We start from the raw sequence: 23310 nt of genomic DNA, 5'->3' as shown, positions 1-23310 counted from the left end.
CCTGAGCCTTCATACGGAACATGACTTTGCCCACACTTCAGATTTCCCACCCCCGAACTGTGAGTAAGAATGGACCCCTTGTTCTGAGCCACTCGGTTATGGCGTTTTGTTCAGATGCTCTCCAGCTCGCTCAGAAAATCAGATCGTCATCATGGCATCACGTGGCCCTTCCTCTCCCCTTGCTGACATCAGCTCCCATTTCTACCCGCAGCCTAGTTATCCCTCTTGGGCACACTGGCCTCTGCCTGCTCCTCCAGAACCACACCCCAGGGCCTCACCACTTACAGGATGCTTCTTTGCAAGCACTGTTCCCTTTGCTGAAAGGATTCTCCTCCCAATAATACACACACGTTTTGTCTCCTCACTTCTCCCCTTCTAGGACTCTGTTCAAGTCAGCTCCTCTAACTTCCAGCCTTTACCAGTCAGGCCCACAGGCCCATACCTCCTCCTACCCCCGCCCATCCTTCTCTACAGTACTTAATAGAACCAGACAGGTATTTTGCTTTTAACCCGTAAAGGTTCCATTCTGTAGTGGTTTTTTATGTTTGGCTCAGGGAATGGCACTATTAGGAGGTGTGGCCTTGTTGGAGGGAGTGTGTCACTGTTGGGGTGGGATCTGAGACCTTCCTACTAGTTACTTGGGGGCTGGTCTTTTCCTAGCAGCCTTCAGATGAAAACCCAGCCCTCTCAGCTCCGCCAGTGCCATGCCTGCCTGGAAGCTACCATGCCATGTCCTCTGCCTTGATGATAATGGACTGAACCTCTGAGCCTGTAAGCCAGCCCCAATTAAATGTCCTTAAAAGAGTTGCCTTTGTCATGTGTCTCTTCCCAGCAACGGAACCCTGACTAAGATAGCTTCCCTCCAAGGCCAGCCTGGGCTATCTGAAATCCTGCCTTTAGAGAAAAAAAAAAAAAAAAAGATTTCCATTAATGTAGTGGGCCAGAGGCATTGAGAACTAAAGGGCAGGTACTAGTTTGGACTGAGGGGTAGGGGTGGGGGTAGGGAAGGACAGTATGTGTGACGGATTTTCTTGGTTAGACTGAAGGGCTCCCCACTGGTCCTCTGCGGGAGAAAGGCAAGCAATTTTGAAACTGCCTAAGATTCCTAACTCAAAAATCAACTCTTACCTATAATTTTGTGTCTAGCCACACCCTTGTAGAAAAGTAGTCTCTGAAATCTTTGAGGCCAAATCTAAAACATAACCAGCCCAGTCGCTGCTACATTTTTACTTATTCAGGGTCTAGAAGGAAGTCTTAACAGGAGTGGTTGAAAATATGATTAATCTCATACTCCAAAAGCACGATCTCTAGTCAGAGAATAAAGCAAGCTTTGGATCATCAAACGATCAAAAGGTTTATTTTACAAAAACAAAAAGCAAAATGCCTTCCAAATCAGCAAGAACTTTAGGGCAACCTCTTCTGGAGCAAGGACCCAGTCCATCCTGTCTGAAGTGGTCCTCACTGCACACACATAACACCCCTTTTTTTGTGTCCTTTTTTCCCCCTTTCCTTAAGTTAAAACCGAAGAGGTAGAAAATTCAAGTTTTGTTACCTTGGGGTTTGGCCTCGGGTTCTGACAATCCTAGTGATGAATCACAAGACTCCTTGAGAGACGATCTGATTGGAGTTTCAGCTTCAGGAGTCTCAAAATTACCTTCAGAATCCGAGCTGCCAGGGGGGAAAAACGAGGCATTACCACAGTCAACGGTATTTCCAACTGCCTTTAAAATGTACTCAGCCACAAAAGTGCAAGTACAGCGCCTCTAACTTTACAACCAACCAATCCTCAACCCAGCCTGAGAACGGCTGCATCATTTTCAGCGATGCCCAGCATCCTAGTTCCCCGAAATCTCTTTCGTCCTCTGGAGCTTCTCACCACGACCACTTGTTTTTTTAAGGTCATCTCTGCCTTTTATAACCAGAAAAGAAAAGAAAAGGAAAAAAAACTTCCCAATCAACTCCTTTCCTCACCATACCCTTTTCCAGGGGCGTAAAATATCGCCCCACCCCCAAACTAAGCCAGTTCTAGCTATGCTGTTTTCCCTTGGTAGGCCTCTACCTGTCTCAAAGTCACTGGAGGCTGAAAATGCCGTCACCTGCCTTCCACAATCACACGTGTGACAGCTCAGCAGAGACCACCATTTCTCACCAGCTGCCAGGGGCCTGTCATCACGCGATCCTCTTTTACCAACGCTGCATTTTAGGACACTGCGGGGCCAAGGAGGGCGGAGGAGCGATTTCTTGCCCACAAGGGTAAAAGCTCCAAATCCCACTTGGCCTTATCAACTGACACTAACCGGTGTGGCTGCGTCGGAACCGGGGTGTCGACGCTTAGAGAAAGCGACCCAGGCAAACCAGGATGCGGAGACTGCGGATTCGGGGCTGGGTACAGAAAGCTCACAGCGAAGACAGGGGACGAAAAGCACACGGGCAGACAGAACATCCCGAACTTTCGGGTACACAGCGGGGACCCGGCTGCGGGCAGGACGCAGCAGAGCCCGGAGCACGGTTGCGCGCACACAGCATGACCGCGGTGGGAGGATGGCGCGCGGCTGCATCTCGGCTGGGATGCGGTGTACTTGCCTGAAACTCAGGGATTTGGTCTCGGCTTGCGAGTCCTCTTCCTCCTCGGGGTCGCCTTCGGGACCTCCAGCTTCGTCCTCTCCCGCGCCCGAACCGCGCACCGCGGACCACGTCCACTTGGCCCACTGCACGGGCGACAGGATCTGCCAGGGACTGAACGCCATGAGCGCGGCTACCGCCCCTGCGGTGGGGAAACGGCGGCCTCTTCCTTCAAAATGGAGGGGCCTTGACAGGCGCCGGCAACGTCGCCGGCGACCCGCGGATGTGGCTCAACGAGCGCCGTCGGGCCGGGCGCAGCGCTTCCTCCCACGGCCCCGCAGCGCCGCTCGCCCCCGCTCCTCGGGGCCGCCGCGCCGAAGCTCGCCCCCGCGCGCGCCCGCCCGCCTGCCTGTCCCCCAGTCCTGCTCTGAGACGACAGGCTCTGGGGTCCGCTCCCGCCTGGAGCAGCCTCGGCCGCTGCGGAGCCGCGCCCCTGGAGCCGCCCCCTCGGACCGAACTACTGGCGCGGCGCGCGGGGGCGGCCGCTTGGAAGCGCGCTCCCCCTGCCGCGCTGGTCGCGCCCGGCCTTGGGCAGGGGCTGCTCGACCGCGCTCGCCCTCCCGGCGGGACCCGCGCCTGCAGCGCGCAGCGCGTTGCCGACATCCATTTCCGAGCGTGTGCGCGCCGCGGCGCCGTTCCTCTTCCCCTTTTATCTGAGCTTCCTGCCGCTAGGACTTAATGGCGTGACTGACACTGCACCGCACCGGAGTTAAGACCCCTATTTAATTAAAAAAACAAACAAACAAACAAAAAAAAAAAAACACTCGGACTCTCTGAAGAGTGTTGTACCCGCTCCTTGACACTGGTCATCTCCATCCTTGTTACTCCCAGGATTTGGAAAGCTCCCGGGCAAGACAAGAATTGAAGATGCTTGCTGGTACCAAACCACACTCATGGAGGCCTCCAGAGAGGCATGACCTGGGATAGATGCAAAATTGCCCCCTGACAAGACAGCCTGAGCGATTTCCCGTTGTCCTTTCTTTTCATAACTTTAAGCTTTTTTTTTTTTTTCTGATAATTCTTGGGTCCTTGGTTTGCAGTACAGAGGTCTTCAGTACAGAACCAGCAGGTCTGGTGACAGCAGTCTTCTGAGTTAAGGCGTTTATCTTTGAAAAGAAGAATTTTTCCCTTTATCTTTGAGGAATTCCACTAAGAGACTGCCCCAGGCCCTCTCTCCCAGTGAATCCATTTTCTCCAAAGCCAAGTCTGAGACTATTAGTTCATCCGAGTGTTTCCCGTAGGACTGACATTTCTCAGAGTCTCGGAGAAATTTATGATGTGGCTACAGTTCCCACAGAGAGTGTGTGTGCCTCCAAAATTCAGGACAAGGTCAGGCTAAAATTTGCAGGACGCTGCTGATCTCCCCTGAAAGGAGTTGGCACTACGTGGACTGCAGACAAATCGCAAATGTCTTATACACTCCATAACAAAGATGAGCAAACATGTAAGATAAGGCTTGGCAGGTATCCTACCATAGTAATAATAATAATAATAATAATAATAATAATAATAGCAGGAGGATGCTTTAGAATCCACTACTGCTTCTTGCCTGAGATACACATTGACTGTCAAAGAGTGTCGAAAGACTTTTTTTTCTTTTTTTCAGAGCTGGGGACCCACAAGGCAAGCGCTCTACCACTGAGCTAAATCCCCAACCCCGACTTTTTTTACAATGTGAGCAGAAGACATTTTGTTTTAGGTCTACACCAAATATGCCAACACTACCCAGCTGTCGCCGTCTTGGGTTTATGATCAAGTAAATCTTCAGACTAGAAATCCCTTAGATTCCTGGATTTGACACGTGTATCTGTAGCTTAAAAATAGTACACATGTAAGTCGATACCTGGTCTTGATCATTCTTCCTCTTCGAGAGTGCTACCCTCTCCTCTTTTCCCTCCTCCCCCATCCTTGCATAGTTCCTGCACTCCCTAACTGGTTAGACTTAGTGTCTGTCTGCCCCTCAGGGCTGTCTGTCCCTCAGGGCTTTCTCCGTCTGGTTAATCCTGCTTCCCTAGTCACCATCAGCAGAGTTCCAAATATAAAATTTGTATGCCCAAGAACACCTAAGAGATGGTAAAAACACAAATTCACACTGGGGATGTACCTCAGAGGGAGCAGCTCCTTCGCAGGCCTCTGGGCCCTAAATTCCATTCCTAGCCCGGAAGGGGAGGAAGGGGAGGAAGGGGACAGTCGTGTCTAGACAGTCTAATAACGGCCTTGAGGGATGGTCAAAGGGTAAACTTGGCAAACAATTATTTAGCTTAGGTCGAACCACTGCTCCTAATTCCAGAACTCTCTTTCTTTGCCTGCAGAGTCTTCTGAAACACCCCTCTTCTCTCATCTGAACCTCAAGCTTCCTGTAAGACCCTGACCTTGGCTGGCCAAACTTCTCTTAGCTCTCAGCTCCGTGACTAGTGCAGGGAACCTACTCGTCTCTCTACACTTTCTACCCCCTTTACACATGAATTTATACAGGCCACACTGTCACACTTAGTTCTAAAACATGAAAAGGTGCATTCTTAGTAGCAACACCAAGACAACAGGCCAAGACTGTCTCTGGTATAAGGTCATGCTACCCTCAGCACAGCACGGGTAACATGCTTATCTACATGTATGCATTCTACTTTTGGATCGTAAGATTCCAAAGGTCAGAGACCACGTCACATTTATAATTTTTTTTGCTTCTGCAGAGACTTTGGGCAAGAGTACACACTTAATAGACGTTCGATAAATTATAAAAATGAACATACCAGTTTCCATTGGTCTTTCCAAGTTTGGCTACGCTCCTGGGGAAGCCTTGTCTTGACTGAGCTAAAAAACAGAACCAGCTCCAGGGTGGCCTGGAGTGATAAATCCTGATTCCCTGCAGCAGCAGCTTAAGACAAGAGAAACAGATGCCCCAGTTTCTAAAACACCTATCTTGTTCGAGTCTTGGGTTTAGAGTAAACAGCAACAAAGTATCTCATTCCGCAGCCTTCGCTGACGAATGCTCCAGAAATCCGGTAAGTCTCCCATGTCCGTTTCCATACCCTTCTGGAAACGGCAGACCATGACATGACAATGCTGCCATCTGTCCTCTCCTCGGCTTCACTTAGCAGAACGCAAATACTTAGCTAAGTAGCCAACGGAATTCTAGTTGTTTTGGAAAGGACCTGAAGCTGAGAAACCGCCTTTCTTCGTTTCTACTACTTCATGCCCTTCCCAGAGGTTATGGATTAATAGAACATGAGAATCTAAAATATAACTCCCTGTAGATGTGGCTTTGTGTGTATAACAGGAACTTAGCATGAGTGGGGATCTGAGTTCGATTCCCACTAACAAAACTAAGAAACTCGATTGAAGCATTCTACAGATGGTGGCCAGGCCAAATGTGGATTTTGCCGTGGAGCAAAGCTACAGAAGTGTCTGCAAAATGGGTCTCTTTGGCAAAGGTTAAATAATGGAGTAAGGGGCTGGAGAGATGACCCAGTGGTTGAAAGCACTGACTGATGGGGCACAGGACCCAGTCTGAGTTCCTACCACCTACAAGGCAATTTACAGCCATTCCAAACTCTAGCTTTAGGCCTCTACCGGCCGACAAGGGTACCAAGCGTGCACTCGTGGTATACATACATAGGGGCAGACAAAGCAGACATACACCGAAATAAATAAACTTACAATTAAATAAAGTCTAATTGCCTAAGACTGCTGGTCCTAATTCTCTTAGGCTCCATTAAGCCTCAGCATGCCTCAACCTGGAGCTTCTGTCTTTGTTCTAGAGTCTAGATTTAGCGGGAATCCTGCAGGTTCAGTTTAGTGAGAGTCTCCACCCTCATTCTCTCACACTGGCCTGCCTTCAGCAAGAATCTTGTCAAGTAGGTTTAGCCGGAATCATCCTGTGCCCCCAGAACTTCCTCTTAGCAATTTTTCATTTGCAGATAAGCACAACCCCCTCGATGCAGATCCCTGCTTATAAATACTTAACTTGTCCTTGTATTTGGAGTTAAACCAGATCTCTCTCCACTTTTACAAAACCCTAGCAGAGTTGTGCCCCCCACACACACACCCACACCCCCAGACAGGGTTTCTTTGTATAATAGCCCTGGCTATCCTGGCATTCACTCTGTAGACCAGGCTGGCCTTGAACTCAAAGAGATCTCCTGCCTCTGCTGGCATGAGGCACCATGCCCGCCTCAGAGTCTGCCCATCTTAAGTGAAGTCTTCTTATTTAATAAAAGTCCTGGCAGCTCTTCCTTTAACAAGCAAACTGTTACTTAGCCGCTATGAGACTGTCTATGAGGACAAAGTCAGAGAAGACAGGCAGGTAAAGTGGCAGCCTCACTGTGATCAATCTTTCCACATACATAGACCTGCGCAGAACTTGCTCCTGGACCAAGGGGAGCAAACAAAAATGTCTACCCTCTATCAAAGGGCAAAGCTGGGAGCTCCAGCAGGCCCTGTTACCCGCCTTCCATGCAACGCCCAAATCCTGGATCTTTATAAGAAATCTCTCGATATCGAGGCCGTTCTCCCTAGGGAGAACCGTTGAAATCCAGTGCAGCTGAAGGACCAATCAACCCAAATAGGCCAAGAAGAGAACTCACACTTTGAAGCAAGGAAGTTGTGACTCCACTCAGAAAGGCCATAGATCATTCTGGCTTCTTGGAGGCTTGGATTAAAGGGAGTCAAGATTGGGAGACCCAAGAAAGTGTATATTCTCTGCCCCAAAGCCGCCTAGGGAAGATAATAGCTTCTCTCACAGAGGCAAGATTCAAACCAGTGGTCACTTTGTTCTCCCCACCCACCACTTGTTCAGGAAGTTATCAGAGTGTCGATAACCCCAGCGTTCCGTGAACACGATTGCAGGGGAAGGAACAGAAAGTCCCGGCTGCTTTTAGAACAACAGCAACAGGCAAAAAAAAAAAAAAAAAAAAAAAGCTTTTTGGACACAGGAAGGCATTTGCTTGAGATGACAGGAATGGGCGAGAGGCAAGGAGGGAGGGCAGCACAGGTGGATCCCCAGAGCTCACTGAGCAACCAACTCCGCTTAGCTAAGTCAATGAGATCCAGGTGCACTCAGAGACCCTGTCTCGAAAAGGAAAAGAAAGCCTGATTGAGGGAGAGCTGGGCCTCTGGCCATCACACGGATGTGCAAGCATGCGCAAGTGCGTCTACACGCATCTGCACACACCCACAGGAACATATACCGGAGAGAAAGAGCTTATGATGTGTGTCTCAGTGAGGGCCACTATGGCTGGGATGAAACACCGTGACCAAAACAACCCGGGGAGGAAAGGGTTTATTTAGCTCACACTTCCACATCACTGTTCATCATCAAAGGAAGTCAGGACAGAAACTGAGCCAGGGAAGGGACCTGGAGGCTGGGGGGGTGGGGGTGCTGTTTACTGGCTTCCTCAGCCTCCTTTCTTACAGAACCGAAGACCACCAGCCCGGGGATGGCGCCACCCATAATGCACCAGGCCCTCCCCCACCAATCACTAATTAAGAAAATGCCCTACAGGCTGGGCCTACAGCCAGATCTTCTGAAGGCATGTTCTGAATGAAGGTACGTCCTCTCCGATGAGTCTACCTTGTGTCAAGTGGACAGAAAACTAGCCAGTGCAAGACATTTACGCCGAAATAAGCATATCTTAATCTTTTGCATCAGTAGAAATCTCTGGAAAGGCGCCTCTAAGATGTAAGAATTATTATAGGACCAAGACATTACAACATAGAAAAGGATGGTTACTTAATAGAAGCATGGGGGATGCTTCTGAGCCAAGGAAAAGATCGCATAAACTCTTTGATATCGGAGTATATCAAAATATCAAAGGAAATTCCAGATGGATCCGATGGCTAAATAATAAAAAACCAAGCCATGGGGAGAGAGCAGTCTAGAAGCAACAGAATCTGTCAGCGCTCCGTAGGAAGGATGCCAGTCCAAGTTGGGAGTAATTACTGAAACCACAGACAAAATCAAAGCCCAGATTCATTGGGCTGCATATGCAAAGTGTGGCTTGTAAATGTGTGTCTTCGAATCAAGAGGCAAACAACAGGCTGGGCGACACCAAGGCCACTTGTGAAAACCCATGAGTTCTCACACATCTCAACAGGGAACCTAACGGTCCCAACAGTCGGAACAACCGTAACTGCTTCCTATGGGTCACACAACTGCCGAGCACTTGACCTGAACTATCAGATTGGATCCTGTCCTCTCAACACACTAAGGGGCAAACCTTATCACAGATCTTCTTGGTTGGCTGGTTGGCTGGTTGGTAAGTAGGTTAGTTGGTTGGTTGGCTGGCTGGTTGATTGATTGGTTGGTTGGTTGGTTGGCTGGCTGGCTGGTTGGTTGGTTGGTTGGCTGGTTGGTTGGCTGGCTGGCTGGATGGTTGGTTGGTTGGTTGGTTGGTTGGTTGATTGGTTGGTTGGTTGATTGGTTGGTTGGTTGTTAGCTTGGTTCATTGGTTGGTTGGTTGGTTGGTTGTTTGGTTGGTTGATTGATTGGTTGGTTGGTTGGTTGGTTGGTTGATTGGTTGGTTGGTTGGTTGATTGATTGGTTGGTTGGTTGGTTGATTGGTTGTGTAGTGCTAGAGAGTGAATTTAACCCAGGACCTTATGATTGGGGAACTTTCATATTCTACATTAAAGACACAGTTGTTTGTACTCCATATTGGCCAAAGGAATCAGAATGTATATGTGTAAAAGTATCCTTTATTCTCCTGTTTTAATTGTTGTCTCGAAGGCTCACTGCCTCAGTCTGCTAACCTAGACCTAGTCCTGGAAGCTTCCAGCCACCGTACAGTCTTCTCTAGGCCTAGAATGTTTTCGGCCTCTGAAACTTACTGCTGAACGAGCTCACACCTTTTTAGCTCTTTCTGAATTCTTGTCGGCTGGGTCAACTCAACTGTTCAGGCTCAAAACTCTTCTCCATGCTGACTGACTCAGTCTGGCTTCTCACTCAGCCTCAGGCTCTTTGCTCTGCTTGGCCTCAAACTAACTCTGTTCTAGTCTTCTGGCCCCTTCTCATTCTCTGTCTTTACCTGTGTCTAACTGTTCTCCACAACATGTCTATGTAAAACTCTCCCAGTAAAATGTCTCTCCTCTCTCTGCCTCTGTCTCCCTCATCCAGAGAGAGGGAGCAAGGGACGAGTAGAAAAGACAACAGTAAGACCAAAAGTCCTTGAGAACTGGACCAGAGGATTGAGCCTAAACTCCTGAATGATTCCCTTTGTCCTGCCCACTTCTCCCTGAATAATCTGCTGCCTGGAGACTAGAGGAAAACAGACCTTTAGGATGTCAATCCACTGTCCTCTTGGATGAGAGTTCACCGAATAAAGGATGACAGGTTTAAAAAAATAAAACAAGTCTGGGGTCGTAGATGGCTCGCTGATTAAGAGCACTTGTTCTTAGAGGTTCTGTAAGAGGGCCCCAGCACCCACATGGCAGCTTACAACCATCTGCAACTCCAGTTCCTAGAGGATCTGGCACATTTTTCTGGCCCTCACAGGCACCAGGCACACACACATACAGTGCACACACACAGTGCACATACATATATGCAAGCAAATCAGTCATACGCATTAAATAAAGCAAATCTTTGAAAAGTTGATTCCCATCTCTGCGAGTGAAAGGGAGCTATATGCTCTGGTATTTCATTTATACTTAGGCATTATTATGGATTTTTTTTTTTTTTGTAGAGAAGGTAAAGAACCGAGAGAAAAGTTAAATTGGCTACCCTTTCAACCTCCAGAGCAGGGACTTCAAAAGAACCTGACGTTAAATATATATTTGCGTCCGTTTTTCTTCTCCTCCTCATCTTGAGCATGCGGCCCAGCTCAATCCAAGAATAGTGTGTCAGACTGATTAAACTTTAATTTGGGGCCGAGGCATGGTGGTTTCATATAACTGTAAAGTATATGTGTGTGTAAGACCCATATGCTGAAGTCTTCCCTTTTGTCTTTACAATTGAACTTGTACGTGGGTGTTTACAGTTGGCAGAAAGGGATGGAGTTGGGGGCTTGTGTTTCGCGGTGAGTGGAGGAGATGTCTTTTGACAGTTTTATCGAGTTTCCAGCAGCTAACATTTTTCATTTCCTCTGAGAAAAAGGAGGAGGTCAGCATGATCCTCCCTCCCTCGATAAATCTATATTTTCACTTACTGACTTGAAGCCAGCTGGCCCACTCAGGAGCCACAGTATCTCCTTTTTTTTTTTTTTAACCAGACAAGTTGAAGCTGAAGTTTCTCAAACTCCAGGCCCCTTGATGTGTACACAGTGGTCAAAAACATATATACATTGCAGGAAATTCGATCACACTGTGAACCCCGAGATTGTGTTATTTAGTGAAGAGAAAAAAAAAAAACTTTCTAGTTGTATGGCTCAGTGTTGGCACACACCTCTGGCTGGAACACAGACACGCCCTAAAGTTCACATCTTTAGTGCCGAGCAATGAAGGTAAAGTTAAGCAGCCATGTTTGAAAGTGATGTCGAATTGAGTGGCAGACAAAGTGACCTATCAGAGAAAGATTTGACAGAATAGGATATGCGTAACCCTCTCTGTCTTCTGTAAATGGTGAACAGACCTCTGTTGTGTGGGTGAAGATTGCACGTGGGAGAGAGAGAAGGTCACTCACCAGACAGGTGGAGAGAGCAACCAGGCCAACTCCCTGAAGCAGAACAGCCTACAGCCCATGGGGATTGCTCTCTCTGACAGACACCTCTGGATCCCCTCCAGAGGCGGGGCACACCCCCCTCGGAGGCACACCAGTGTCTAAGCTCCCATATCAAGTCCTCAGTCATGGGACACATCTACTACCTGGACCCTGATCATCCCCCAGACAAGACAGAGAGAATGCTCTGCATTAGAGGAGAATTCCTGAAGGGAAGCTTGCTCGACTGGTTGAAAAGAGGTTGTGTCTACAGGGACTGGTGGGCTGATCGGAACTTCAACACCATGAAGAGACTGGAATGTCCCAAGTCCGGGGACTAATTTGTCTTATCTTGGGTTAAATTCCTTGCCCTCCTCTCTCTCAGAACTAACGTCTTGTGACAAATAGATTAAAAAGCCTCTTTGGAATCTATTAACTTAGCAGACCAGTTGCCTCCATGGACGCAAAAGCTAAGAAGGTCATCTGACAGCATCTGCCCCCCGCCCCATCTCGATGTACTCTCCTCCATGATATATCCGCCAGTGTGTTTTAAATGTGCTTGGGCTTATTACTCTCTTAGTTCTGTAAAACTGTAAGATTTCGTGGAACCGTTTCCACATGGGAAGACAGAATTTAGGGTAACCGAAGTCTGTGTCCCCTGGCCATGGTCACTCCCAAATGTTCCAGAATAAACCATGCGTTGTACTCCTTGGAGGTGAGAGCTGTTTGTCAGCTGAAAATGGCCGCAGTGAGGACTGCTTCGGGGGTGCCAGGTATGGATCCGAAGGGCGAGGAGTCAATATTTAGATTCCACTTAAGGCCAAGACTTACAGATAGAATTGATTTGGATCCTGATTAGTCATTGTTAATGTCTTTGGGGAGACGCCCTTGAAACAATACGACTCTGTAAGTCTGGAAAATACTAAATAATAAATCGGAGCATCTGTTAGACTCCACAGATAAAAGAATAACCCACATTCTATAATTCGATTGTTCGGTTTTGACACCGGCTAATGTTACTGAGCATCCCCAGCCCTCGGCGTTGAAAACATTTTGTTCTCTTTTGTGGTGCCAAGGACTGAACAGTAGAGCATGCCGGCAGGCAAGCGCTCTAACCTCCATCCAAGTCCCCGCGTCGAAAGCATTTTTTTTTAAAGATTTATTTTATTTATTATATATAAGTACACTGTAGCTGTCTTCAGATACACCAGAAGAGGGCATCGGATCTCTTTACAGATGGTTGTGAGCCACCATGTGGTTGCTGGGAATTGAACTCATGACCTCTGGAAGAACAGTCGGGTGTTCTTAACCACTGAGCCATCTCTCCAGCCCGAAAGCATTTTTTAAAGACAGTTTTCTTTGCTGTTTTGTTTTGCTTTTCAAGGCAGGGTTTCTCTGGGTAGCTCTGGCTGATCCTAGAACTCACTTTGTAGACCAGGCTGGCCTCCAATTTAAAGATTTCCCGAGCCCTGAGATTTCCAGCCACCACACCAGCCTAGAAACAACCTTCTTAGGAGCTTAAAGTGAGTTGATTTTTTTTTTCTTTTTGCTGTATTATCTTATGAAATGCCATAAATAACCTTATCCCCACTGGCTACTCCTACATCTCATCATTTACGGTCTAATAACACGGTGGGCATTTTTTTATGTCCTTTGACCACAGCCTAGAGAGCCACCAAGTAGAATGTTTTTGGGTTTGCCTTTTGTTCTAGAGACAGAACTGAGTTTTTCTTGCTCTGCCACTGAACGCATCCCCTGCATCCCCCTCCAGAATTGCTTGTATCTATACTATGCGCTGAATGTTCACATATCCCAGGAGGCAGACGTTGGTACTTAGGTTAGGAAACTCAGCGGGGGATGGGTATCCTGTAGGAGAGACCCTAGAGCCCTCCCCTACTCTGCCTTGTGAGCACACAGGAAGGAGATGGCTCTCTGAACCAGAAGAGGGGCTAGTCAACCCCCAGTCTGTTAGCACACTGACCTCAGACTAAACCCCTCAGAGCCTGGGGAGTGTGCTTTCTGCTGTTTAGAAACGCCTGGTTCATGAGAGGGTTGAGGCGGCTCAAACAGGTTAACATCACCCCTGATTCCTAAACTAAGCATGTACCCCAGCTCTCACAGGACCGCCCAGATTTTTACCTGAAAGGAACATTCGCCGAAGATCTCTGTGCTCAGTGGCCTCAAATTCACCCAGAGACATTAAAGAATCATAGAGAGTTACTAAAGCTTGCACAGCTCCGAGGTCACACCTCTCGGGGAAGCCGTGAATAGATGCTGGCAGAACTTTTTTCCCCACCTAAGGGCACTTAGTATATGTAACAGAGAATCGACCCCACCCCCACCCCCATTTGCCTCTCACCCTAAAAAGCAAGTTGAATCATTTTACAGGGCAAAGAATTCTTTTCTTCAGGGTTTCTCTGTGTTGTACTGGCTGTCCCAGAATTCCATCTGTAGACCAGGCTGGCCTGTAACTTCCTCTACTTTCCGAGTGCTGGAATCAAAGGCACGTGCCACCATAGCTACCTCAGGCCAGCAAAAACTCTTTTCTATACAGATAATGTTCTTTGTTCCCTGCTCCCTTCCCCAGTGCTGACGAGCAAACACAGGACCTTGTGCATACTAGGCAAGCGCTCTTAGCCATTTTCTCAGCCTTTTGGTGTCTGAGACTAATGTAGCTCAGGCTAGCCTCAAACTCACCATCTTCCTGCCGCCCTTTCCTGAGTGCCGGGGTTTTAATATCTTAATTGCATGAGTCAAAATACATACGGATGTATCTTCGTTCCTTTATTCCAAATTTTACAAACGACAGAATTCTGCCGGCCTATGCTGTAGTTCGCTGATTGAAACAGACCCCAATTCTACAGGCAAACAAATACGGATGTAACTTATAAGTTGTCCTGTGTGAAATATATTAAGGTGACAGCATTTCCCACACAGAACAATGTGCTCACAAGAAGCTGAGCGGGAAAGGGGGCGGGGGGGGGGTCCCAGTCCTCATCCAAGCACAGCTGAGGCAAATCCAGGAGCAGAAGGAGTGGAACAATTAATGCGGTCAAGGGGAGAAGATGCAGTCATCGCCCAGCCGGGCATCAATAGCCTTCAAAGGCCCATGTGTTAAAGGCTTGGTCACGAGCCCGCAGCACTCCTAAGAGGTGACAGGACCTTTAGACGAGCCTAAAAGAAATTGGGATATGGGGAGATGTCCCGGAGGAGACAATGGGACCTTGATCCTCTCTTACTTCTCTTGGCTTCCCAGTTGCCCTGAGGTGAATGGGCCACCTCCATCAGGAATTCTGCCATGATGATGCCACCATGGCGGGGCTAACGTGGACCATAACTTCTGAAACTACAAGCCAAATAACCAACCTTCTTCCTTAAAGTATTAATCTAAGCTGCTGAGAACTAGACCACTACCACAATTTAAAAGCTGATTCTGAAGCAAGCTTTAGTGAAATGCTGGCCGGGTGGATGGATGGACTCCGGCCAGGTACTTCTCTGGGTGCCCAGAAAAAGTCATATTTTTCAGGGGCTTAAAAAGGCAACCCCCCCCCAAAAAAAGGCAAACCCCACAATTCACCCCATTTCCCATCAGGTCCAATCAGGGACAAGCAAACATCCCGATGTATTTCCTACCCATGCACCTCTCACCCGCATGCGATCAAGCACACTTGGTACAGATGGGTCAGACAAACAGGCAAACAGGAACTTATTTTAACTGCAGACAGAACTCTTAACCTACAGGGTATAGTTTTCCTGTTTTGGTCTCACAACGGTTGTTTATGTGACTGAGGCAGGAGGATTGTTACAAGGTCAAGAGCAGCCTGGGCTACAAAACGTAAGACCCTGTCTCAAAAAAAAAAAAACAAAACAAAAAACAAAAAAAACCAAACAAACAAACAAAAAAACAACAACAAAAAAAAAAACAAGAAATGCTTTTCTGAGGTATTTTGTCACCGCTACAAGAAGCTGACTTACACACATATGAGGGACCACCGTCTTCACAAGAGTAAAATTGCCAACGCTAGGGAAAGGCAAAGTAAGGAAGTAAAGGAGAACCTCTTGCCGCTGATAAACAGCCGCTCTCCAGTGGCAGTGAACAGACAGGCCCTGCCCTTAGCTTTTCTGTAATCAACTTATCCGCAGTTTCTTTTTAAATGTGCAATCTTCACTTACCAACAGAAGTTAACTCTGGCCACAAAGTCTTATCAGTTGGGTCCCATCTGCCTGACCATACTGGCATGCATAAACCAAAGAGCATACAAGCCTGCCTTTCTCTTACATACAAGAATGTGTTTATGTGGCCGGAGAGATCATTCATACATACATATACGTACATACACACACACATATATATATACACATGCATGCACACGCATATGTGCACGCACACACACACAAACTTATACAGAAATAGGATTTAAATGCACACGTTGTCTCCAGCAAGACAGTAACTATTGTCTACACCTCCCATTTTCATAGCGTTCTGACCTGCAGATGAGGGGAGGAACCGGGATCATGTGCCTCCCGGCAGAGCCAAGAGCTTTTCCTTCTGCTGTGTAGCACCCCTTGTGTGCCCAACTTGGTGCTCATGGGAGTCAGGGTATATAGATGGACTCTCTGTTATACATGAAACCCTGACAAACAAACTTATGCAAATACATGTTGTTTACATATGCATCTCTTGTTACACATAAATGATTTCTTAGCGCAAGCTAAGTATCAAGTCACATGTAGTTTACATTTGATGTATGTAGTCAACTGCCCTTGAGAAAGTCATACTGTAACAAAGATTAAGAAGCAAGTTTTATTAAAAGGCACTGACTTGGGCTGCTGAGATGGCTCAGAGGTTAAGAACACTGGCTGTTTTTCTGGAGGATCTGAGTTCAATTCCCAGCAACTGCCATCTATGAGGGCGATCTGATGCCCTCTTGCGGCAGGTAGGTGTACTGCAGGCAGAGCACTCATTAAAATAATAAATATGTAAATAAATGCATTGTTTTAAAAGGTTAAAAAGAAGAAGCACTGACTCTTCATTTGGGCCCACAGATGCCCAGTGGGCATTTAGAGGCAGGACAAAGCTTGGATTCTCTACTTCATTTTGTATCTGTCTACTACTTTAAACTTTGTGTCAGATTCCTGCTCAATGCTACAGACAGGTATGCTAACCATTTAAGGAGTAAATGTCTACAAACTGATAAAACAAGGCTGAGGAACCCTAAGCTTACCTAACCTATCTGTCCCTTGGAAGACTAAAGAATAGCTAACGTGGGCTGGAGAGATGGCTCAGCGGTTAAGAGCACCCGACTGCTCTTCCAGAGGTCATGAGTTCAATTCCCAGCAACCACATGGTGGCTCACAACCATCTGTAAAGAGATCTGATGCCCTCTTCTGGTGTATCTGAAGACAGCTACAGTGTACTTATATATAATAAATGAATAAATAAAAAAATTAAAAAAAAAAAAGAATAGCTAACGTATTTCTGAGAGACCGACAACTGCCGGCTCATATAATGTCTTGCCCCAGACCCTGCGAAGTGGTGTCCGAATGTCACCTGTCATTGTAACCTTCCGGAAACAGCAAAGCCCTGCAGGCAGATCACCCTACCACTAGGCCACCCCCAACACGAACAGAGAGCAATTATTTCAGGTTGGAAACAGAGGCCGCTCACTGTTTAAGTGATTAAACTCTCACCCCTGCCCCAGCCCCTCCTCTTGCTCACAAGGCTTATACTCCACCCCAAGACATGGCTAAAATGCCAAATACTCCCCTTCCCCCCCCCCCATTTTGCTAACACAACTTGGTAGCTTGAATGATTTGAATGCATAGTCCCCAGCTGGTGGAACTGAAGGACCCCTAGTTCTTACTGAAGCATAAGAGCTATTAAGAGGCTTGACCTGGTAGAAAGTAGGTAGGTTATGGAGTTCCTGTGAAGGACCCTAAGGGCTTTCGCCAGTTTTACACCCACCGCCTCAGGTCAAGATTAGGCCAAGTACCAGCTTCCCTCCTCAGGTCAAGGCTAGGCCAAGTTCCATTCCCCACCCACAGTTCTCAGGAAAAACAGGGACATTCTTGAAAAACCACAGAATGTACCGACCGATAGTCACCGGACCCTCTGGTCCCAGATAGAGTTCGAATGCATGTCATATATTTGCTAGCCAATAGATTCAAAGGTCGATACGCTTAGCCAATATGTTTAAACTGTAACCTTGCTGATGTCACCTGTACCCCTAAAAAAGTATAAAAACGGGGTTGGGGATTCAGCTCAGCGGTAGAGCGCTTGCCTAGCAAGCGCAACGCCCTGGCCCTGGGTTCGGTCCCCAGCTCCGGAAAAAAAGAAAAAAGAAAAAAAAAAAGTATAAAAACTGCTTGTTGTAGCCACACAGGGTTGCCTTCCAGTCACTCGCCATGAAGGGCTGATTGAGGGTCGACCCTGATGTGCTGGAAAATAAACCTCCATTCTCGTGTCTCAGACAAGGGGGGGGGGGGTCTCCTGGTAGTTAAGAGTAACCGAGTCTTACAGAACCATTTGGGGAAAATTAGGAGGTGTGGCCTTATTGAAGAGAGTGTGTCACCGAGGGCGGGTGGGCTTTGAGGTTTCCAAAGACTCACGCCAGTTCCAGTGGTCCTCTCTGTTTCCTACTTACAGATCAAGATGTGTACTCTCAGCTGATACTCTAGCACCTTGTCTGCCTACCTCTTGCCATGTTCCCCGCCGTGATGGTCATGAACTCACCCTCTGAAACCATAAGTTCCTATGGTGGTTCGAATAAACATGGCCCCCAGAGGCTCACGTATTTGTACACTTAGTCATCATGGAACGGTGCTGCTTAAGCAGGGTTGGGAGATGTGGCCTTGTTGAAACGTATGTGGCTTTGTTGGAGGAAGTGTATCTGTGGGGGTGAGCTTCGAAAGCTCAAGCCAGGCCCAGCATCCACCAGCACCCCTTCCTGCTGCCTGCAGATCCAGACGTAGAACTCTTAGCTGCTTCTCCAGCTCCACGTTTCCTGCCAAGACGATAACGGACTAAACCTCTGAAACTGTAAACAAGCTCCAGTTAAAATGCTTTCTTTTATAAGAATTGCCACGGCCACAGATCTCTTTCCAGCAATAGGCCATTAACTGTCTTATCACAGTGATAGAAAAGTAACCAAGGTGCAGCCATGGAGATTAAATTCCCTTCCTGTCTGTTAGCATTACTTTCCCCATCTCTGGGCAAATGGCTGGATCCAACTATTGGGACGCTCTGAGGCGAGGTGGTGCCTGGCCAAGGACTCTAGCAACAATACCAACCCACGTTTTAAAATGACAGAATATGAAATAGTCTTTCCCTCAGACTTTAGCTAATACTGAATTCCGTTAATCTTTTAAATCTTGGCTAATTTGTAGAAATGATTTATCCTTATCAGTGCCCTGGTCTGAACAATTATCTATAAGGCGGGGTGTTTTGATACAATTCCTGAACCAGCCTGTTCTCTTTTCTCCCCCTCCCTCCCTTCCTCCTCCCTCTTTCCGTCCCTTCCCCCCTCTCTCCTCCCCTCCCTCCTTCCCTCCCTCTGTCTATCTTCCCAGTCACTCATCTCCTACTTTTCTACTCTCTCTTTCTGAAAATGGAGGGTTTAACTCCTTTGCTTTGAATCTGTACAACTAAGTTGTGATGGCTGCGTCACCAGCCCCTAGGACATTAGAAATGCACGTGTCATTGCAGAATGGGAAGCCTGGGGTGGGCCCACCATCCGCAATAGGACAAGCCCTCAAGAGTGATGTCCAGGGGGTGACTGGGAGGGGGGAGTGAGCAGGATGTAAAATGAATAAGTAAAAAATTAAACTAAAAAAAAGAATGATGTCCACTTATTCAGAAATACCTTGGTTTTGTTTTCCTCAGTAATGTTGCGCTCTCTCTCTCTCTCTCTCACACACACACACCACACACACACACACACACACACACACACACACACACATCTCTACTTATATCCCTATCTCTATCTTCTTTTGGAGTATAGTTTTGATCCATTGTTTTAAAAAAAAATGTTTCCATTTGAAGATGAATGCTCCACATTTTCTCTACATAACTGCAAAGTGATACTCTTTTTTCCATTTTTACTATTTTTACGTCTTTCCTTTAGCATACAAAGAAATGGCTTTCACCATGCCATTTTCTTTTTTTTTTTTTTTTTTTTTTTTTTGGTTCTTTTTTTTTCGGAGCTGGGGACCGAACCCAGGGCCTTGCGCTGCCATTTTCTTTTTAAAGATTTATGTACACAGCATTCTGCCTGCATATCTGCTTGCAGGCCAGAAGAGGGCGCCAGATCTCCTTATAGATGGTTGTGAGCCACCATGTGATTGCTGGGAATTGAACTCAGGACCTCTGGAAGAGCAGCCAGTGCTCTTAACCGCTGAGCCATCTCTCCGCCACCATTCTGGCTTTAGTAGGATGGAATCTCGATGTGGTTTAGCTGGCATCCCCCTGGAAGCTAAGGATGTTGGATGGCTTTTCAGATATTTATTGGCCATTTGTATTTCTTCCTTTGAGAACTGCCTTCATTTCGTTGGCTGTTTACTGATTGGATGATTTGGGGGTTGACTTTAATTTGGGGGGTTCTTTATAGATTTTATATATTAATCTCCTATTTGGCCTATCACTAGCAGAGGTTCCCTCTCTCTCTCTCTCTCTCTCTCTCTCTCTCTCTCACACACACACACACACACACACACACACACACACACACACACACACTTTGTAATGTGTTCAATGATTTATGCTCGGCCCAGGGAGTGGCACTATTAGAGAGTGTGCCCCTGTTGGAGTAGGTGTGTCACTGTAGCTGTAAGACCCTCATCCTAGCCGCCTGGAAGTCAGTCTTCTCCTAGCAGCCTTCAGATGAAGATGTAGAGCTCTCGGCTCCTCCCGCACCATACCTGCCTTGATGATAATGGACTGAACCTCTGAACCTGTCAGCCAGCCCCAGTTAAATGTTGTCCTTAGAAGAGTTGCCTTGGCCATGGCGTCTGCTCACAGCAGTCAAACCCTAGCTAAGACAAAGCCTTTACATTCCTGTTTTTCATTTGCTGATTCTTGAGATCGCTTCCTGTGGGACTGGAGTCTTCTTTTCAGAAAGTCCTCGTGTAGGCCTTGGTCCTGAAGAGTTTTGACTATGTTTCCTCGGGTACTTTCGTGTACATGAAGACTCCTGGCACATCTTGAGTTTATTTGTGTTTGGGATGAGAGCTGTAGGCTCGCTTTCGTCTTTCACACGTGGCTGTCATGGTCCCAGCACCATCTGTACAACTACACTCTCTCTGCAGGGCCCTCGTCTTCAGCACCCACACTAGAGACGGAAGCTTTCATCGCACCAAGTTCATTGCTTTGTGCCCTGCTTGATGTTTACGGCACATCATGGGCTACTTCCCCCTCAGTAAAACTCTCAAGCCCACGGCATCGCATGCCCCAGAGCCTTAGCAGACGGATCACAGCTATGAGAGGCATCTCTGGTTTTGTCTTTTTTTGTTTTCCCCCAGGAGCTGAGGACCGAACCCAGGGCCCTGTGCTTGCTAGGCAAGCACTCTACCACTGAGCTAAATCGCCAACCCCGGTTTTATCTTCTTGACTCCATTTTCTCCATCCGCAATCCACATTTGCTCTGGAACTCGAAGGCTTATGTTTTCTGGTCCTGGGGCCAGCGCCAGTTCTAGCTTTCCAGGGTGTGAAAGTGACTCAGAACTGACTCAAAATTCTCTCCTCCCACCCCTATCTCTCTTTTCTCTTGCCCCAAAACAGTATTTGGGGCAAACATGCAGGACCCACACCTAACCAATTGCTGTCCCTTGACAGCCTTTTAACCCTTCAGCTAAGTTTATCAGATCAAATCTAGGGCAGGATTCCAGAACCAAGTCAGCATCCTCGGTGTGGGAAAAGTGCTCAAGGCTGCCCACCCACACCCTCACAGGAGAAAAGGCCTCTTTGAGACGGAGGCAGTGTGCCCAGTGTGGATCCCAGAGACCGAGTTGAGATTGGGAGCTTTATATGCAGAAACCTGGCTCTGCACTGAATTAGTGAACAAAGCGGATGTTTTCATTGGTTCCTGGCCTCTGTATGTCACCCCTCTATTTGAGATGCTGGGTTAAACCTCTATGGTAAGCCCTTGGTAGGGACATTTCCCAGCTTGGTGACACCCGGAATACATACACACAGATGGCGTGAACCATTCCTGTGCCTCATTCCACCGCTCCTGGTACATCTGTGTGGCCAAAGGCTGCCTCTGATTCCCAGAATTCACTCCTCCCTACCAGTACGAAGACCAAATTGAAAGAATTTCCCTAAATTCTTTCTTCTTGGCTGGAGTTTTTCTCTGCTCTCATGAAAATGCTGGTTTTTGTCCCCCAAGCAAGATATTCAGAATCGTTTTAGCGTCAGCGCTCACATTTAAAAGTCAACCATTCAAAACCTCCCATCAAGTGGCTTTGGGGAGGGGGGGTGGACAGTGCACCCCAAGGGAGCTGCTCAGTTTGCGCTGAAGCAGACAGCAAAGGACTGATTCGTTTTACATAACACAAGGAAGGCTCGGAAAGTAGAAGAAATTCAGCCATGACCAAAAAAGGAAGCAGTATGATTCAGCTTCCATGGGGTGGGGGGGTGGGGGGAGTTGCCAATGGGTGAGGGGGAACGCTAGCTGAGAGGGAGGAAGGAAGGAGGGCACACCCGGCAGTGGCAACTGGGCAGACGGTGAAGGAGAGAAATGAGAACTGAAATCGTACCCAGCAACAAACTACAGAAGACAGCGAAGCGATTGCCCTCAGGGAGGGACTTCCTAAAGATCCCTCCCGGATTGTAAAGTCCTTGAGACATCACGGCCTGGAAACTGTCATCTCCAGAGTTCTTACAGAAACAAGATAACCACAATAGGGCCCTGCGGCTTGACAGGGGACGGCCCAGTTTTCCGAGATCTTGCTGTGTCGAATTGTTACTGCTTTTTGGAAGATTTATGGGAAAGTCCGGCTGGAAGTACAGGGTATGTGTACACACACACACACACATACACACATACACACACACACACACACATACACACATACACACATACACACACACACACACATACACACACACATACACACACACATACACACACACATACACACACACATACACACACACACACATACACACACACATACACACACACATACACACACATACACACACACATACACACACACATACACACACACATACACACACACACATACACACACACATACACACACATACACACACACACATACACACACATACACACACATACACACACACATACACACACACATACACACACACATACACACACATACACACACACATACACACACATACACACACACATACACACACACATACACACACACACACACATACACACACAGACATACAGACAGAGACACGCACACATGTGCATGCCCACACACAGGCACACAGACATACACACATACACACACAGACAGACACACACATACGTGTACACACACATGCACACGCACACACACTAACCCCTCACATAGTATTACAGAATCGCAGATATACAATATACCTTAAACTCACTACACACAATCCCATATACAGTCTCACATATATATATGTATGTATATATATATATATATCATAGAGCTATATATACTCCAATCTCCCACGTGAATAAATGTCCCCACAGAGTCACACACAAGCAATTCCCCCAAACCACAAGCACCACTCATACACTACCCACATACCATGAGCACCCTCCTCAAGCACACTGGTCCTGGTGCAGGAGTATAGACTCAAAGGAGACCGTTATCAGAAACTACAAATGTATTTAAAATATGTTGGAAGAGCCAGTCAAGTGGATGTTATAGACCTGAAAGAAGTCTCTCTCTCTCTCTCTCTCTCTCTCTCTCTCTCTCTCTCTCTCTCTCTCCTCCCCCTCCAAGATGGGGGTCTCAGTATGGTACTCATGCTGGTTTTGAATTCCTAGGCTCAGGCACTCCCCCTTCTTAAGCCAAGGGTACCTGGGACTCTGGGAACCCAC

General features: G+C 47.3%; 1 protein-coding gene across 10 annotated transcripts in view; it reads right to left on the bottom strand.

Moving 5' to 3' along the window:
- Nucleotides 1–23310, bottom strand: part of Tacc1 (transforming, acidic coiled-coil containing protein 1) — an 83380-nt gene that overhangs the window by 47702 nt on the left and 12368 nt on the right. For 3 of the 10 annotated variants that reach the window (XM_063275446.1, XM_017600146.3, XM_039094559.2), the window contains exon 2: nucleotides 1553–1668. The exons of 3 other annotated variants lie outside the window; for them this stretch is intronic. In XM_063275446.1, the coding sequence (XP_063131516.1) occupies nucleotides 1553–1668 (116 nt within the window). Of the gene's footprint in view, nucleotides 1–1552; nucleotides 1669–2583; nucleotides 7535–23310 lie in introns of those variants that run through there. 4 more of the 10 variants (XM_063275443.1, XM_017600145.3, NM_001004107.4 and 1 more) reach the window with 4 other exon arrangements.

This window comes from Rattus norvegicus, chromosome 16 (genome assembly GCF_036323735.1).
Source record: "Rattus norvegicus strain BN/NHsdMcwi chromosome 16, GRCr8, whole genome shotgun sequence".
Classification (NCBI taxonomy): Eukaryota; Metazoa; Chordata; class Mammalia; order Rodentia; family Muridae; genus Rattus; species Rattus norvegicus.
Note: the sequence above shows the minus strand (reverse complement) of the source record. Positions and strands in the feature narration are given on the sequence as shown.